Here is an 18560-nt window from a genome sequence, read left to right on the forward strand (position 1 = left end):
GTGCGTGTCGTATAAAGAGCAATCTGCGTCTTGCCATCGAACAAAATGAGGTTACGTGGGAGGTTCTGCTGCAAATCTATTCGTTAACTGTCAGACACTGGTCAACAGCGTCCCGATGAGTTTAGAAAACGAAACTACAGAAAAAAGAAATCACCTCAACGTGACCAACATGCTAAAAAGAATAGACCTCCTTCAACCACATTTATATCAATTGTTGGCCCCATATCAGAATTAAGCTGGGACAATAGTGCATCCAGAATAAAATATAAAGCTTCTCCAAAACGAATGCATAATTGAATCCGTCATATAATAGGTCATATCATATGTCAACATTAAAGTGTTATTACAAACAAATATATTGGATCTACGGTAGCAATCCACCGATTTGGATGTTTTTTGATTTTTATTTTTTAGATTGAATACCCTGGCACCAAATGGTTCAAATGATCGAAATGATTTGTCTTTCTGTTCATGAGCATGGTTTGTGTTTGAAGAGCAAATCCACTGTTTGAGTATGACTTCAGAAACTCAGATTAAATGTGTAAATAAGATAAATAATTGCTGTTCTTCAGTATTTTCAACGTATTGTTTTGAATTGTGTATGAATTATGACCTAAAATGTGTGGATTTATGTGGAGATGCTGCAGTCAGGCATCTCATTACATGTGGGCTGTATGAGATGTGACTGTCAAGTGGCTAAAGGTAAATATACCGTTGGTATTTGTCTTTGTTTCCTGGAAGTCTTTGTTCAGACACAGCCATTGAATAAAGCAGCAGGGACTAAAAATGTTGCTGTTTTGTGGTATGTTTATCTTGAAAGTGAAACATTATGTTGCAAAATATAGAAATATATAAAAAAGAAAAATTAAAATGTGTTCTGCAGTTTGTTTTTCACTCAGTGTTGGCAAGCAAGTAAGCAGATCAAATGGAAAGCGCTGTCCACGGTGCTGAATTTCAGTGATAAGGAAGCAAGAGTTACAAACAAAGAGGAACTGATTTGACGTTGTTACAGTTTATAGAAAATAGCAATCTAACCTCTAGTGGAGAGTCTGGTTCATCCAGGATGTTCTTTTCACTCTGTATTCGCTGCATCGTCCCTGTAGAACTGGGGTCCATCATCAGAATGCTCTGACTAGCAGCTCTGCCGAACTTACAGTCACTCTTTCTGGAGTCAGTCGTCCTGCACACCTCGTAATTGTACACATGCTGCAGCGTCCCTGACCCCAAAGTGTCGGAGTAACGTGGTGGATAATATGGAATCACCGGGAGACTGGGATGATACAGGATGCGAGACTGTCTCCATCTGTATATTTTCACTGATATTATCACCACTAAACATGTGATGAAGAGAAAGGAAACTACAGCCAAAGCCAAGACTAAATAAAAAGTCAGGTTGTCATTGTACTCCTTGTCGTGTGTAAAGTCAGTGAACTCTGAGAGCACTTCAGGGAAGCTGTCCGCCACCGCCACGTTAACATTGACTGTAGCTGAACGAGAGGGCTGTCCGTTGTCCTCCACTACAACAGTCAGTCTTTGTTTCACAACATCTTTATCAGTGACTTGGCGGATAGTTCTTATTTCTCCATTCTGTAAACCCACTTCAAACAGCGCTCTGTCTGTGGCTTTCTGCAGTTTATAGGAGAGCCAGGCGTTCTGTCCAGAGTCCACATCAACAGCCACCACTTTAGTGACCAGATAGCCCACATCTGCTGAACGAGGAACCATTTCAGCCACCAGAGGGCCACCGGTCTGGACTGGGTACAGAACCTGAGGGGGGTTGTCGTTCTGGTCCTGGATCATAATTTTCACAGTCACATTGCTGCTGAGTGGAGGGGAGCCTCCATCCTGGGCTTTGACGTGAAACTGGAAATCTTTTATCTGCTCATAGTCAAAAGAGCGCACTGCATGGACGACTCCACTTTCCGCATTTACGGACACATATGAGGAGACCGATACACCGTTCACGGAAGAATCCTCCAAATTATAAGAAACACCAGCATTTTGATTCCAGTCAGCATCTCTGGCTTGTAGTTTGAATACAGAAATTCCTGGCTTGTTGTTTTCTACAATATTGGCCTCATATGAGCCCTTCTCAAACTCGGGGGCGTTATCATTTACATCTGAGATCTTCAAATTGATTGCGACGCTGCTGGAGAGCGAGGGTACGCCCCTATCAGAACACGTCACACTTACATTATATTGGGCAGCGACCTCCCTGTCTAACGCCGCGTCTGTAACCAAACTATAGAAGCCGTTCAGCGTAGATTGAATTTTAAACGGTATATTGTCAACCATTTCACATTCTACGTCTCCATTTTCCTCGGAGTCCGGATCATTTACACTCAACATGGCGATTACGGTGTTCGGGGGGGAGTCCTCCAGTATGCTGTCCGATTTAGAGAGTATGTTCAAAACCGGTTTGTTGTCGTTTACGTCTATGACGTCGACAATGATCTTACTGGAATCGGATAACCCCCCATTGTCTACAGCTTCTATATCTACTTGATAGTGCTTCGTTTTTTCATAATCTAAATTACCGACCAAGATAACTTCCCCACTTGTCTTGTCGATCTGAAACAGGTCTGACAACCGACGCTTACTATTGGAAATGACGTAAGATATTTCTCCGTTGGAGCCTTTGTCTTTGTCAGATGCGCTCACCGTGGTTAGGCTTGTTCCCTTCGGTGAATTCTCTGTAACTGTTGCCTTGTAGACTGGTTTGGTGAAATGTGGAGAATTATCATTTGCATCTAAAACAGTGACGTGTATCTGCATTGTCCCGGACATCCGCGGCTGTCCCCCGTCCACAGCAGTTAACAACAGGGATATCTGTTCGCTATTTTCTCGATCGAGAGGCTTCTGTAAAACCATCTCCACCTTTTTATTTCCGTCGATTTGATTTTCTAATTTCAATGCGAAGTGATCTGTGGGTTTGATCGAGTAACTCTGGAGGCCATTCGAACCAATGTCCGCGTCAATTGCTTTCTCTAACACAAATTTAGACCCAACGACTGTTGACTCGCTGATCTCTAAACGTTTCTCATTTGATGAAAAGCTGGGAGCATTGTCGTTTATGTCCGTTATTTCGATTGCTATGCGGAACAATTCCATCGGATTTTCCAGAATAACCTGAAAATGTAAGGCGCACGGCGTGGTTTCCGCACACAGCGTCTCTCTGTCTATTCTCCCTTTGACGAGGAGGACCCCTCTTTCTTTATCCAGCCCGATATATTCTTCTCCGTCTCCCGAATGAATGCGAGCCCTTCCCGATTTCAGCCTTTTTAAATCCAACCCGATATCCAGAACAATATTTCCGACAACAGAGCCTATCGCCATTTCCTCGGGAATGGAATAACTGACCTGGCCGAGCACGCAACTGAGTGAGAGGATCGATACGCACAACAGTACTTGCCCCCTTATAGCTTTGTCTGGATATTCCTTTTCTTCCATTTCCTCCTCCAAATTTGCAGCCCAAACGATATTTACAAAGTATTCCAGTTAGTGTTTGAGGAATGCTTTCAGAAAAAAAAAAATATATATATATCCAGTTGATTCTGCAAGATGAGACCGCGACTTGTTTTATCCAACGGTTTCTGTGTCTTGTGCTGCGCGTACCCTCCGTGTCTTGTGTAGAAATGGGAAGGGCGGGGGAGGGGGGGTGGGGGTGGCGTTGGTTCAGTTCGCAGCTTTTCTCAAATCTGCCACACACAGGTCTATAGCGGCGCTGTCTGTCCAATGCGTCGAACTACAGACGGTGAGACATGTTTCTGAAATGGTACTGACTGCACATTACGAGACCAAATAAGACTGGCGGGCGACATGATCACAAATCAGAAATAATTCTGAAATACGCATGCGCACATACACAAACGCACGCACACACGCACGCAATTAAGAAGGGAGTGAAAACAATTCAACAATCGGCCCGTCGACAACATGTCAACTACATGAAGCAGCATTGTATTATTTTCAGCTAGGTTGCATATCCTGATCAGCTTCAAAATCATAACCAATGTTGTTTGCTTAAAGGTAGGAAGGACACAAAAAGACACACAACAACAACAGAGAAAATCTTGTGCAAAATGTTAAGCACGAATGCAAAATGGTTCCCCTCCTGACTCAAAAAGGTGAAACATATTGGCAAACACCAGGCGAATTAAAAAAGGTATTAATGTAATAAAACACTCACCAAAGTGAGTCTAATGGCGACTTATACTGTTGATTTGATATTGTAAACATTGGAAAGAAAAAGGATTCTAACCTCTAGTGGAGAGTCTGGTTCATCCAGGATGTTCTTTTCACTCTGTATTCGCTGCATCGTCCCTGTAGAACTGGGGTCCATCATCAGAACGTTCTGACTAGCAGCTCTGCCGAACTTACAGTCGCTCTTCCTGGAGTCAGTCGTCCTGCACACCTCGTAATTGTACACATGCTGCAGAGTCCCTGACCCCAAAGTGTCGGAGTAACGTGGTGGATAATAGGGAATCACAGGGAGACTGGGATGATACAGGATGCGAGACTGTCTCCATCTGTATATTTTCACTGATATAATCACCACTAAACACGTGATGAAGAGAAAGGAAACTACAGCCAAAGCCAAGACTAAGTAAAAAGTCAGGTTGTCATTGTACTCCTTGTCGTGTGTGAAGTCAGTGAACTCTGAGAGCACTTCAGGGAAGCTGTCCGCCACCGCCACGTTAACATTGACTGTAGCTGAACGAGAGGGCTGTCCGTTGTCCTCCACTACAACAGTCAGTCTTTGTTTCACAACATCTTTATCAGTGACTTGGCGGATAGTTCTTATTTCTCCATTCTGTAATCCCACTTCAAACAGTGCTCTGTCTGTGGCTTTCTGCAGTTTATAGGAGAGCCAGGCGTTCTGTCCAGAGTCCACATCAACAGCCACCACTTTAGTGACCAGATAGCCCACATCTGCTGAACGAGGAACCATTTCAGCCACCAGAGAGCCACCGGTCTGGACTGGGTACAGAACCTGAGGGGGGTTGTCGTTCTGGTCCTGGATCATTATTTTCACAGTCACGTTGCTACTGAGTGGAGGGGAGCCTCCATCCTGGGCTTTAACATGAAACTGAAAATCCTTGATCTGCTCATAGTCAAAAGAGCGCACTGCATGGATGACTCCACTGTCAGCACTAACAGACACATAAGAGGAGATGTGGACTCCGTTAACTGAGGAATCCTCCAGTATGTAAGAAACACGAGCATTCTGGTTCCAGTCAGTATCTTTTGCTTTCACTGTGAATACAGAAATACCCGGTATGTTGTTTTCAATAATATAGGCTTCATATGAGCTCATTTCAAAGACAGGCGCATTGTCATTCACATCTGAGATCTGCAAGTTAAGAGTGACACTGCTGGAGAGGGATGGTACTCCTTCATCCGAACACGTCACATTAATATTATACTCAAAAGCTCTTTCTCTGTCAATTTCCTCATAGGTGACTAAACTAAAGAAATTCTTAGATGTTGACTTCATAATAAATGGAGTGTTTTCATTAATGTAACACATAACTTTTCCATTTTCACCGGAATCTGGGTCTTGCACATTAATAACTGCAACTACAGTTCCTGGGTGAGAATTCTCTGATATTGCATTGGTTTTAGACATGATATTTATAAATGGTGGATTGTCATTCACATCTGTGACATCAACAATGACTTTACACGAATCTGTCAGTCCTCCATCATCACTAGCTTGCACCTGTATTTCATAATTCCGTGCCTTTTCATAGTCGAGCTTCCCATTTAACACTATCACACCATTTTCTTCATTTATTTCAAACATTTCAGGCACATTCTTGGGGGTGTTGGTTAAGGAATATGACACTCTCCCGTTTAAACCCTCATCGGCGTCAGTAGCACTTACTGTACTCAAAATCGTGCCTTTGGGAGCTGTCTCTGATATAATAGCTTTATAGACCTCCTGTGTAAATATTGGCGAATTATCGTTGAAGTCTAGTACCAATATCTGAACACGAATTGTACCCGATAGCTGCGGATCACCACCATCTATAGCTGTGAGGATTAAAGAGAGATGCTCTTGTTTCTCCCTGTCAAGTAATTTTTGCAAAACCATTTCAACCTTTTTGCTTCCGTCCTGCTGACTTTGCAATTTCAAATGGAAATTGTCCGTGGGCTTTAACGAGTAACTCTGCAGTCCATTCACCCCGACATCTAAATCCACGGCTCTTTCTAGGATGAATTTAGCCCCGACCACAGTCGATTCGCTGATTCTGAAATTCACCTCATCCTTTGTGAAGCTCGGTGCATTATCATTGATGTCCTTTACTTCCACCGTTACGCTATAGAATTCAATAGGTTCCTCGAGAGTAATTTGAAAATGCAAAGCACAGGGCGTCGTCTGTTCACACAGAGCTTCTCTGTCTATTTTTTCCTTGATGAGAAGGACGCCTTTTTCTTTATCCAGCTCAATATACTCAGCACTGTCCCCTGTATATATACGAGCCTTACCGGACCTCAGTCTTCTTAAATCCAATCCCAAATCCTGCGCAACGTTTCCTACCAAAGAGCCCCTCGCCATTTCTTCAGGAACAGAGTAAGTGACCTGACCGAGAACTGATCTCAGTGAAAGGATCGAGATCAACAAAATCACTTGCCGCCCCTTTGTCCTGAACGGCATTTTCCCTCTTGATAATAAATGTAGGAAAAAAAAACAAAATCTATATTCCAACGCGTTCACACCTCTTATTCCAAACTAACAACGAAATGTCCAATTATATTAATCCGCATTCCCGTGCGAAAAACGAAAGAATCGTACATCCAGTCTTCTGAGCCGCCCAGTTCCCAGTGCTGTGCGCGATATCTGGCTCCACGTAGGAGGAGGAAGACAAAATGACGCCGGGGATGGTCGAGCTCAAAATATTGAGGACAACGACAACGCACTAGCCAACAGCGGCTCTAAGAGTCCAGACGCTTGAACTACAGAAAATAATATTCTATATGAAAACAAATAAAATAAAAAATCAGCTTTGGGCGCCCTCACTCACATTGATTATTAAAGTGCTACACATTCTGCAATTAAAAACAAATCTCTGTAAAAAAAAAAACCAACAATGCTGCTAACGAATTTGGAATATACAGGTCAAACAGCTGAAAGAATTTGAAATATGTAGCTAAACAAAAATTCATGAATCGAAAAAGGAATTATATAAATAATGATAATAATAATAATAATAATAATAATAATACAATTATTTTAAATATTGATAAATAATAATAATAATGAAATAATAATGAAAACGAATAATAATAAAATAAAATAAAAATAAATTATAATAATAACAACAACAATAATAATAATAATGATGATAGTAATAATAAAAACAATAATAATACTAATAATAATACTACTACTACGAATAACAATAATGATAATAAAAATTAAAATACTACTACTAATAATAATGATTAATATTATTATACATATAATTATTATTTATATTATTAATATTATTATGATTATTATTATTATTATGGCGTGATCCCTCTATGTTTTAAATACTCGTACAACAATATCAATTAAGCCTTTGGGGAGACAGAGTGTCATAAACTCTTGTGACTAAATAATGCTGTTGTTAAAACTAAAGGGGGAAAAAGAGCAAATCAGTACTAAATCAAACTGAGAATCCAATGCTGCAATCGACGCTGTCCTTGGTGCTGAAACTGGCTTGAGAGAAAATGGCAAGATTCATATAAAAATGTACACATAATAGATTATATCAAATGAAAACGTCTAACCTCTAGTGGAGAGTCTGGTTCATCCAGGATGTTCTTTTCACTCTGTATTCGCTGCATCGTCCCTGTAGAACTGGGGTCCATCATCAGAACGTTCTGACTAGCAGCTCTGCCGAACTTACAGTCACTCTTTCTGGAGTCAGTCGTCCTGCACACCTCGTAATTGTACACATGCTGCAGAGTCCCTGACCCCAAAGTGTCGGAGTAACGTGGTGGATAATAAGGAATCACCGGGAGACTGGGATGATAGAGGATGCGAGACTGTCTCCATCTGTATATTTTCACTGATATAATCACCACTAAACACGTGATGAAGAGAAAGGAAACTACAGCCAAAGCCAAGACTAAGTAAAAAGTCAGGTTGTCATTGTACTCCTTGTCGTGTGCAAAGTCAGTGAACTCTGAGAGCACTTCAGGGAAGCTGTCCGCCACCGCCACGTTAACATTGACTGTAGCTGAACGAGAGGGCTGTCCGTTGTCCTCCACTACAACAGTCAGTCTTTGTTTCACAGCATCTTTATCAGTGACTTGGCGGATAGTTCTTATTTCTCCATTCTGTAATCCCACTTCAAACAGCGCTCTGTCTGTGGCTTTCTGCAGCTTATAGGAGAGCCAGGCGTTCTGTCCAGAGTCCACATCAACAGCCACCACTTTAGTGACCAGATAGCCCACATCTGCTGAACGAGGAACCATTTCAGCCACCAGAGGGCCACCGGTCTGGACTGGGTACAGAACCTGAGGGGCATTGTCATTCTGATCCTGGATCATTATTTTCACAGTCACATTGCTACTGAGAGGAGGGGAACCTCCATCCTGGGCTTTGACGTGAAACTGAAAATCCTTAATTTGCTCGTAGTCAAAAGAGCGCACTGCATGGATGACTCCACTGTCAGCACTAACAGACACATATGAGGATACAGGTACGCCATTGACTGAATAGTCCTCTAGGATGTAAGAAACACGAGCATTCTGGTTCCAATCAACATCATGTGCTTTCACTGTGAAAACAGAAACACCTGGTGTGTTGTTTTCAATCATGTAGGCTTCATATGATTTACTCTCAAAAACAGGCGAGTTATCATTCACGTCTGAGATCTGTAACGTGAGAGTGACGCTGCTGGACAGTGAGGGCGCTCCCTTATCTGAACACACTATACTGATTTTATACTCTGAGGCTCTCTCTCTGTCCATGTCACCTCCTGTTACTAAAGTGAAGAAATGATTTGTCGAGGTTTTCATGATAAACGGAAGGTTTTCGTCAATAAAACAGTTGACTTCACCATTTTCACTCGAATCGAGGTCTTCGACATTTATCATCGTCACGACGGTATTTGCCTTGATATCCTCTGGTATAACATTCGACTTGGACATGATAGTGATGTCCGGCTTGTTGTCATTAACGTCCTCTACGTCGACGATTAATTTGCAAGAGTCCGTTAGTCCTCCGTCATCACTTGCGAGTAAGTTAATGAGAAACGTTTTCTGTTTTTCAAAGTCGACATTTGCTGCCAATCTAACCTCCCCCGTTTCCTCATTGACCAGAAACAAATCCCTTACGTCATCCAAAGTATTCGTTATTGAATATAAGATTTTTCCGTTCGACCCAAAATCTGCATCCGATGCTTTCACAGTAGCCACCATTGTCCCAACAGGGGAATTCTCGGTAATAGTAGCTTTGTATGTGCTTTGTGTAAAAATCGGTGCGTTATCATTGACGTCTAATACGGTAATTTCAATATGCATTGTTCCAGTCATTTGCGGTTCTCCTCCATCCACAGCCGTCAAAACAAGGGACATCACCTCCCGTTTCTCTCTGTCTAGTGGCTTCTGTAATATCATCTCAATATTTTTATTACCATCTGCTTTATTGTGCAGCGTCAGTGCAAAATTTTCGGATGGTTTCAGCCCATAGGCCTGAAGGTCGTTAATTCCAACGTCGTGATCCACAGCCCTCTCCAGGACGAATTTAGCGCCGATGGAGGCTGACTCGCTAATTTTAAAATGCATCCTACTCTTTTCAAAGGTCGGTGAATTGTCATTAATATCGACGATCTCAACCGTGACACCGTAGAATTCCATCGGGTTCTCTAGAATGATCTGAAAATTTAGCGCACAAGGCGACGTCTTTCTGCACAGCGCCTCTCTGTCTATTCTGTCTTTGATGAGCAGGACTCCTCTTTCTTTATTCAGCTCGACGTACTCTCCACTGTCGCGGGTGTAGATTCGAGCTTTACCCGACTTTAATCGCTTCACATCTAAACCCAAATCCTGAGCAATATTGCCGACTAAAGAGCCTTTCGCCATTTCTTCAGGAATAGAGTAGCTGGCCTGGCCGGCTGCTGAACTAAAGGAAAGGACAGACATGAAGAACAATACTTGCCGTCGCATCGTTTTGATATATTTTTAGCCGTCCAGACAAAGCAGAGTTATAGTCCATAAAATCAAATTTCCTTCAGCGCTGTCAAAGGAAATGGCGAGAAAAAAAACCCCAAAATCGAATAATCCTCAAACGGAAAACAAAGAACACGCAGAACGTCGTCTCCCCTTTTCGTTTTCCATTCCACGGTACGTCCGCCTTTCCCTGAGCGGATGAATGTGTATTTTGTCGAGGTGGATGGGAAGGTCTGTAAAAACCCCCTCCGAGCTCTCGACATACTGGCCTACAGCGGCCCTGTGAGTTCACTCCACAAAATTGCAGATGAAGAGAAAATCTTCAGCCGTGAATCTCACATCCAATAGAAACAGTACATGGAAGTAGAGGTTCTACAGCACAAAACTTTATCCAACGCAACTTCCAATAACCTACAAGGGACTTAAATGAGGCACTAAGTTCATCACAGCTCCATAGATTTTACGAAGATAAAAATGTCAGTTACAAACCAATCAGGGTTACACAATATATCATCATGGGGCATTGGTGACTATGTAGATGTTGAAAGCACATTGAAGAAAATACAAGAGCCCTATACATTTGAAAAAATTAAAATAAAGTACCTGTATATAAGGTTGAAAAAGTAGAGCAGGCATGGTTTATAATTGCGATAACATTGATAATTTATTTATATTATAGGTTGAATACTCTAAAATAATATTAAAATACGTTTAATATATTATATATATATATATATATATATATATATGTATATATATGTATATATATGTATATATATATATATATATATACATATATATATATATATATATATACATATATACATATATATATATATATATATATACATATATATATATATATGTATATATATATATACACATATATATATATATATATATATATATATATATATATATATATATATATATATATATATATATATATATATATATACACACACACATACACACTACTACTACTACTACTAATAATAATAATAATAATAATAATAATAATAATAATAATAATAATAATGCCATTTATTAATTATGCATGAAGGGTAATTCAGAGTAAAGAGCCAAAACAAATAAAGCAAATCTTTTTTTAATTTGGCTCTTTACCCTCTTTGCTTCTCTTTGCTCTTTCCAGCAACACAAATCTAGCAGATTAAAATGTCCATGGTGCTGGATTCCAGTGCCCATGAAGCAAACACATTCAAAAATAATTAAATTCATGTAGATAATATTGTTTAAAGAAATATCAATCTAACCTCTAGTGGAGAGTCTGGTTCATCCAGGATGTTCTTTTCAATCTGTATTCGCTGCATCGTCCCTGTAGAACTGGGGTCCATCATCAGAACGTTCTGACTAGCAGCTCTGCCGAACTTACAGTCACTCTTTCTGGAGTCAGTCGTCCTGCACACCTCGTAATTGTACACATGCTGCAGAGTCCCTGACCCCAAAGTGTCGGAGTAACGTGGTGGATAATATGGAATCACCGGGAGACTGGGATGATACAGGATGCGAGACTGTCTCCATCTGTATATTTTCACTGATATAATCACCACTAAACACGTGATGAAGAGAAAGGAAACTACAGCCAAAGCCAAGACTAAGTAAAAAGTCAGGTTGTCATTGTACTCCTTGTCGTGTGTAAAATCAGTGAACTCTGAGAGCACTTCAGGGAAGCTGTCCGCCACCGCCACGTTAACATTGACTGTAGCTGAACGAGAGGGCTGTCCGTTGTCCTCCACTACAACAGTCAGTCTTTGTTTCACAGCATCTTTATCAGTGACTTGGCGGATAGTTCTTATTTCTCCATTCTGTAAACCCACTTCAAACAGCGCTCTGTCTGTGGCTTTCTGAAGTTTATAGGAGAGCCAGGCGTTCTGTCCAGAGTCCACATCAACAGCCACCACTTTAGTGACCAGATAGCCCACATCTGCTGAACGAGGAACCATTTCAGCCACCAGAGGGCCACCGGTCTGGACTGGGTACAGAACCTGAGGGGGGTTGTCGTTCTGGTCCTGGATCATTATTTTCACAGTCACATTGCTACTGAGTGGAGGGGAGCCTCCATCTTGAGCTTTGACAAGGAACTGGAAATCTTTTATCTGCTCGTAGTCAAAAGAGCGCACTGCATGGATGACCCCACTGTCAGCACTAACGGACACATATGAGGAGATGGGAACTCCATTAACCGAAGAATCCTCCAGAATGTAAGAAACACGAGCATTTTGATTCCAATCAGCATCTATTGCTTTAACTGTGAAAATAGAGAGACCCTGTATGTTGTTTTCTACAATGAAAGCATCATATAATCTCTGTTCAAACACAGGGGCATTATCATTTACATCTGAGATCTGTAAGGTGAGTGTGATATTGCTGGAAAGGGAGGGCACTCCCTTATCATAGCAAGCCACACTGATATTAAATTGCGAAGCTACTTCTCTGTCTAATGCTAAATCAGTAACCAAGCTATAAAATCCATTCACTGTAGAATCTATTTTAAATGGAATTTTATCAATTATACTACACTCCACCTCTCCGTTATTACCAGAATCCGGGTCATTCACGCTTAGCATTGCTATAACTGTGTTTGGAGGAGAGTCCTCTGATATTAATTCTAATTGAGAAACTATATTCGGATACGGTATATTATCATTTACATCGATTACATCAACAATCACCTTACTAGAATCCGAGAGTCCCCCATTGTCTACAGCTTCTATATCTATCTGGTAATGTTTTGCTTTTTCGTAATCAATTTCACCAATCAGGATCACCTCTCCACTTCTCCTATCGATTTGAAACAGCTCTGTCAAACGGTGCTTGCTGTTTGAAATCAGGTACGACACGTCTCCATTGGAGCCTTTGTCTCTGTCGGTCGCACTTACAGTCATAACTCTGGTGCCCCGAGGAGAGTTTTCAATTATGTTCACTTTATAAAGCGGATTGGTGAAAACAGGGGCATTGTCATTCACGTCTAGAACGGTGACGTGTATCTGCATCGTCCCTGACATTTGCGGCTCGCCTCCATCCACAGCGGTCAGCAGCAGCGAAATGTGCTCATTTTGTTCCCGGTCAAGATTTTTTTTTAAAACCATCTCTACCTTTTTGCTCCCGTCCGGCTGATTCTCTAATTTGAGCACAAAGTTATCGGTTGGCCTGAGCGAGTAGCCCTGGAGACCGTTCGCGCCGATGTCCAAATCAATTGCTTTTTCCAAAACAAATTTGGACCCGACGACGGCGGATTCGCTGATCTCAAAACGTTTCTCCCCGTTCGAAAAATTGGGCGAATTGTCGTTGATATCGACGATTTCCACCGTGACGCGGAACAATTCCATCGGATTCTCCAGGATGATCTGGAAGTGCAGCGCGCAAGGCGTCGCCTCGCCGCACAGCAGCTCCCTGTCTATTTCCTCTCGGACGACCAGGACTCCCTTTTCTTTATTCAGCGCGATGTATTCTGCACTGCCCCCCGTGTACACGCGAGCTTTCCCTGTTCTCAACCTATTCACATCCAGACCCAAATCACGGGCGATATTGCCGACCACAGACCCTTTGGCCATTTCCTCGGGAATGGAGTAGCTGACCTGCCCGGACACGCAAGCGGAAGAAAGCACCGAGATGAGCAGGACGCGGAGCACCATTGTTCCTCACGGCGTCTCTCCTCTCCTGTGATTTGTAGAGCGGCGTTTTCCGAGAAACTGTCGAGCGTAGGCGTCGACAGAGGGAGAAAAAAAAACTAGAGTCACAATCCACGTATCTTGAGAGGGAAAATTAAAAAAATCAGCGTTGTAAATCCCTGATAATCCTCCGCCACAGTCTTGCGTTCCAGTCTCCGTTTCTCCTACAATGCGTCGATTTTAAATACCACGGAATGTGGCTCCACAAACTGCTGCACGGTCAACAGCGACCCTCTGAGTTCAATTTACAAAACTACGGAAATTATAATAATCTCAATATTGACAGCACATATACAAGTACTGCAGCTTCATATACTGTAGACGTCATCATTGACACCCGAGACAGATTACCGAGGTTGAAGGAAACTCCATCCAACAACGGCTATGATGCAGGGGCAGAGTTGCAAAAAATTACAAAATATTTTGAAACAGTCAAACAAGTGTTAATGAAATCATATTAAAATGGGAAAGCTAGACCTGTAAAACAGACTACAGAATTCGAGCTTGTTACTATCCATGGTGAGTGAATTTAGATTTGTCGAAAGTGCAGGATGGGGGAAAAAAAACAAAACATTTGCTGAAAGTATCCATGTTAGAGAGAGAGAGATGGAGAGAGAAATTGTAACTTATTATGTGAGACGTTTCGTATATATATATATATATATCTCTCTATATATATATATGTGTGTGTGTGTGTGTTTATATATATATATATATATATATATATATATATATATATATATATACACACACACACACATATATATATATATATATATAGAGAGAGAGAGAGAGAGAGAGACAGAGAGAGAGAGAAAGCGAGAGAGAGAGAAGAGAGATGATCTCTGTACATAGACATACTTTGATACAGAACACATATCTTTAAATACATTCATTTAAAATAAAATAAAGATGTTGGAGTGTTTCTATCACTCGCCCTCATTTGAAGTCATATTTTTTAAGTGCAAGTCTACATTATTTAAGATCAAGTTATTTTTTACTTACCTCGACAAATAAATAAATAAATAAATATATATTAAAATAAAAGAATAAATTCTTCCATGTGTGTACATTTATTTTTAGTTTACAGTTATATTTCACCACTTGCTTTGGCAATGTAAACGCCTGTTTACTATGCCAATAAGCGCACGCGAGAGAGAGAGAGAAAGAGAGAGAGAGATAGCGAGAGCGAGAGGGAGAGATGATTTGGTATAGGTTGGAAAAGACAAGAATTAGGAAAAATAGGTATTCCTACAGTAATTATACATGTAAAACACCTGAGGGTGAGGGTGTAAAGTTGGAGAAACTATTCATGAGCGACTTTGCAAGCAAGTAACCGCTGTCCATGGTGCTGAATTTCAGTGCAGAAAAACCGATATAGTAAAGAAAAAGGCTTGATGAGATGTAGTTAACATTGATAAACAGAAAATAGCAATCTAACCTCCAGTGGAGAGTCTGGTTCATCCAGGATGTTCTTTTCACTCTGAATTCGCTGCATCGTCCCTGTAGAACTGGGGTCCATTATCAGAATGTTCTGACTAGCAGCTCTGCCGAACTTACAGTCACTCTTCCTGGAGTCAGTCGTCCTGCACACCTCGTAATTGTACACATGCTGCAGAGTCCCTGACCCCAAAGTGTCGGAGTAACGTGGTGGATAATATGGAATCACCGGGAGACTGGGATGATACAGGATGCGAGACTGTCTCCATCTGTATATTTTCACTGATATAATCACCACTAAACACGTGATGAAGAGAAAGGAAACTACAGCCAAAGCCAAGACTAAGTAAAAAGTCAGGTTGTCATTGTACTCCTTGTCGTGTGTAAAGTCAGTGAACTCTGAGAGCACTTCAGGGAAGCTGTCCGCCACCGCCACGTTAACATTGACTGTAGCTGAACGAGAGGGCTGTCCGTTGTCCTCCACTACAACAGTCAGTCTTTGTTTCACAGCATCTTTATCTGTGACTTGGCGGATAGTTCTTATTTCTCCATTCTGTAATCCCACTTCAAACAGCGCTCTGTCTGTGGCTTTCTGCAGTTTATAGGAGAGCCAGGCGTTCTGTCCAGAGTCCACATCAACAGCCACCACTTTAGTGACCAGATAGCCCACATCTGCTGAACGAGGAACCATTTCAGCCACCAGAGGGCCACCGGTCTGGACTGGGTACAGAACCTGCGGGGGGTTGTCGTTCTGGTCCTGGATCATTATTTTCACAGTCACATTGCTCATGAGTGGAGGGGAGCCTCCATCCTGGGCTTTGACATGGAACCGGAAATCTTTAATCTGCTCGTAGTCAAAAGAACGCACTGCATGGATGACTCCACTTTCAGCATTCACGGACACATACGAGGAGACTGGAACTCCGTTGATAGCAGAATCCTCTAACATGTAAGAAATACGGGCATTCTGATTCCAGTCGACGTCGCTGGCTTTAACTGTAAAAATTGAGTATCCGGCTGAATTGTTTTCTATGACATAAGCGTCGTACGAGCGCCTCTCAAAAACAGGTGCGTTGTCATTTATATCTGCTATCTGTAGGTTAATAGAGACGCTACTGGACAGCGATGGCTCTCCATCATCAGAGCACGTTATGGTGATGTTATACTCAACGTCTCTCTCTCTGTCTAGCTCACTGTCAGTAACTAGACTATAGAAACCGCTTGACGCACTTTTAATCCTAAACGGGATGTCGTTGTTTATCTCGCATTTTACTTTACCATTGTTATCATAGTCTGGGTCCTGGGCAGTAAACATACCAATTACTGTGTTCAAAGCAGAGTCTTCTGGAATTGAATTCGATTTGGAAAGCACGCTTATTACAGGGACGTTATCGTTGACATCAATAACATCAACTATTATTTTACTCGAATCAGAAAGTCCGCCGCTATCACTCGCCTCAATATCTATTTGGTAGACTTTGGCTTTTTCAAAGTCAATGCCTCCGATTAATATCACCTCGCCGTTTTCATTGATGTGAAATACATCCGCCACCCCGTCCATTGTTGTTGAAACTGAATAAGAGACTTCGCTGTTCGTGCCCTTATCTGCGTCGGTGGCGCTCACCCGAGTCACTGTTGTTCCCTTCTGAGAATTCTCCGTTATCGTTGCCTTATAAACGGACTGTGTAAATATCGGCGCATTGTCGTTTATATCTAGAACGGTTATATATATCTGCAAAGTACCAGACATCTGAGGTTCTCCCCCATCCACCGCTGTCAACAGCAGCGATATGTGATCTTGTTTCTCTCGATCTAACGGCTTCTGCAAAACCATCTCTACCTTCTTATTCCCATCTGGCTGATTTTGCAACTTCAGTGCGAAATTATCCGTAGGTCTGAGGGTATAGCCTTTAATCCCGTTTAAACCGATATCTGCATCTACCGCCCTCTCCAATACAAATTTAGATCCTGCAACTGCAGACTCGCTGATTTCGAAACGTTTCTCGCTATTTTTGAAACTGGGGTTGTTGTCATTGACGTCAGTAATTTCAACGCTTATTCGAAACAGTTCCATTGGGTTTTCAAGGATGATTTGGGAATGTAAAGCGCAAAGCGTCGACTGTCCGCACAGCGCCTCTCTGTCTATCCTCTCTTTGATCAGGAGGACGCCCCTTTCTCTATTCAGCTCGATGTATTCCGCGCTGTCCCCGGTAAATATACGAGCTTTTCCCGATCTCAGTCTTTGTAAAGCTATATCTAAATCCCGAGCAATGTTGCCGACTAATGAGCCTTTCGCCATTTCTTCCGGAATGGAATAACTGACCTGTCCGAGCGCCAAGCCGAGGGAGTGGAAGCAGATGAACAACTGTGCGAGACGCTTCTTTGTCATCCTGCGCATTTTCACTGCGCGTTGCGCTCACACACACATGCAGGATATCGCTTCAACTTCCGATCAAAAATGGATCCGACAATGTTTAATCCGTGCAGAAAAAGCAATACAAGTCCATCAACGACAATCCATGAAGAAATACAAAATGTTCTCCGCCGTGTCCTGCTTCTGATGTCGGAGAGGCGAGACTGCCCTTCTCCACACAACACCGAGAGGCTGGGGAAGGCACTGCCTTAACGCGTTGGTCAACAGCGGCCCTCTCAGTACAGAACGAGAAACTACACGAGGACGTTAATATTTCTGAAAATATATTCTGCGATATATTTCGTAATACTGCTGGAAGCACGAGTATTGCATCGATTGACTTCGGGAAAAGTTGAACTACTTCAACCCACTTAAATTTAAAATGTGGCATAAGTAAAACTGATCAACCAAAATTTTACTCATGCATGAATAGTGTGTGTGTGTGTGTGTGTGTGTGTGTGTGTGTGTGTGTGTGTGTGTGTGAGAGAGAGAAAGAGAGAATGAGAGACAGAGAGAGAGAGAGAAAGAGAGAGAGAGAACGCGAGAGAGAGAAAGAGAGAAACAGAATCAGTAGATAGTCTATTTATCTTCATGATGTTGAAATCATGAAATTAAACCACAAGACCACAAATAAACCTTTGGGAATACTACTCTGGGAACACTCCTTTTGTGTCTTGTGGCGTGGATTTCACACACACACACACACACACACACACACACACACACACACACACACACACACACACACACACACACACACACACACACACACACACACACACACACACACACACACACACACACACACACACACACACACACACACACACACACACACACACACACAC

At 41.9% G+C, this 18560-nt stretch overlaps 5 protein-coding genes across 5 annotated transcripts in view; all 5 read right to left on the bottom strand.

Moving 5' to 3' along the window:
* The window catches only part of LOC307236154 (protocadherin gamma-C5-like), a gene marked incomplete at its 5' end in the record, with an annotated part of 315288 nt that overhangs the window by 85625 nt on the left and 211103 nt on the right, over window positions 1-18560 (bottom strand). The gene's annotated exons all lie outside the window — the stretch shown is intronic.
* Window positions 976-6661, bottom strand: LOC307235507 (uncharacterized protein; the record flags this gene model as incomplete). The annotated part of the gene is made up of 2 exons (XM_080007632.1): window positions 976-3456; window positions 4238-6661. The coding sequence occupies 2 exons, from the start codon at window positions 6659-6661 to the stop codon at window positions 976-978; spliced, it is 4905 nt and encodes a 1634-aa protein (XP_079863758.1).
* LOC307235508 (protocadherin beta-16-like) lies at window positions 7756-10164 on the bottom strand (the record flags this gene model as incomplete). The annotated part of the gene is made up of 1 exon (XM_080007633.1): window positions 7756-10164. One exon carries the CDS (start codon window positions 10162-10164, stop codon window positions 7756-7758), a length of 2409 nt encoding a protein of 802 aa, XP_079863759.1.
* Window positions 11421-13823, bottom strand: LOC307235509 (protocadherin gamma-A2-like; the record flags this gene model as incomplete). Its single annotated transcript, XM_080007634.1, has 1 exon — window positions 11421-13823. The coding sequence occupies one exon, from the start codon at window positions 13821-13823 to the stop codon at window positions 11421-11423; it is 2403 nt and encodes an 800-aa protein (XP_079863760.1).
* LOC307235510 (protocadherin gamma-A5-like) lies at window positions 15268-17688 on the bottom strand (the record flags this gene model as incomplete). The annotated part of the gene is made up of 1 exon (XM_080007635.1): window positions 15268-17688. One exon carries the CDS (start codon window positions 17686-17688, stop codon window positions 15268-15270), a length of 2421 nt encoding a protein of 806 aa, XP_079863761.1.

Source organism: Zeus faber, assembly GCF_960531495.2.
Source record: "Zeus faber genome assembly, chromosome: 10".
In the NCBI taxonomy this organism is placed as follows: Eukaryota; Metazoa; Chordata; class Actinopteri; order Zeiformes; family Zeidae; genus Zeus; species Zeus faber.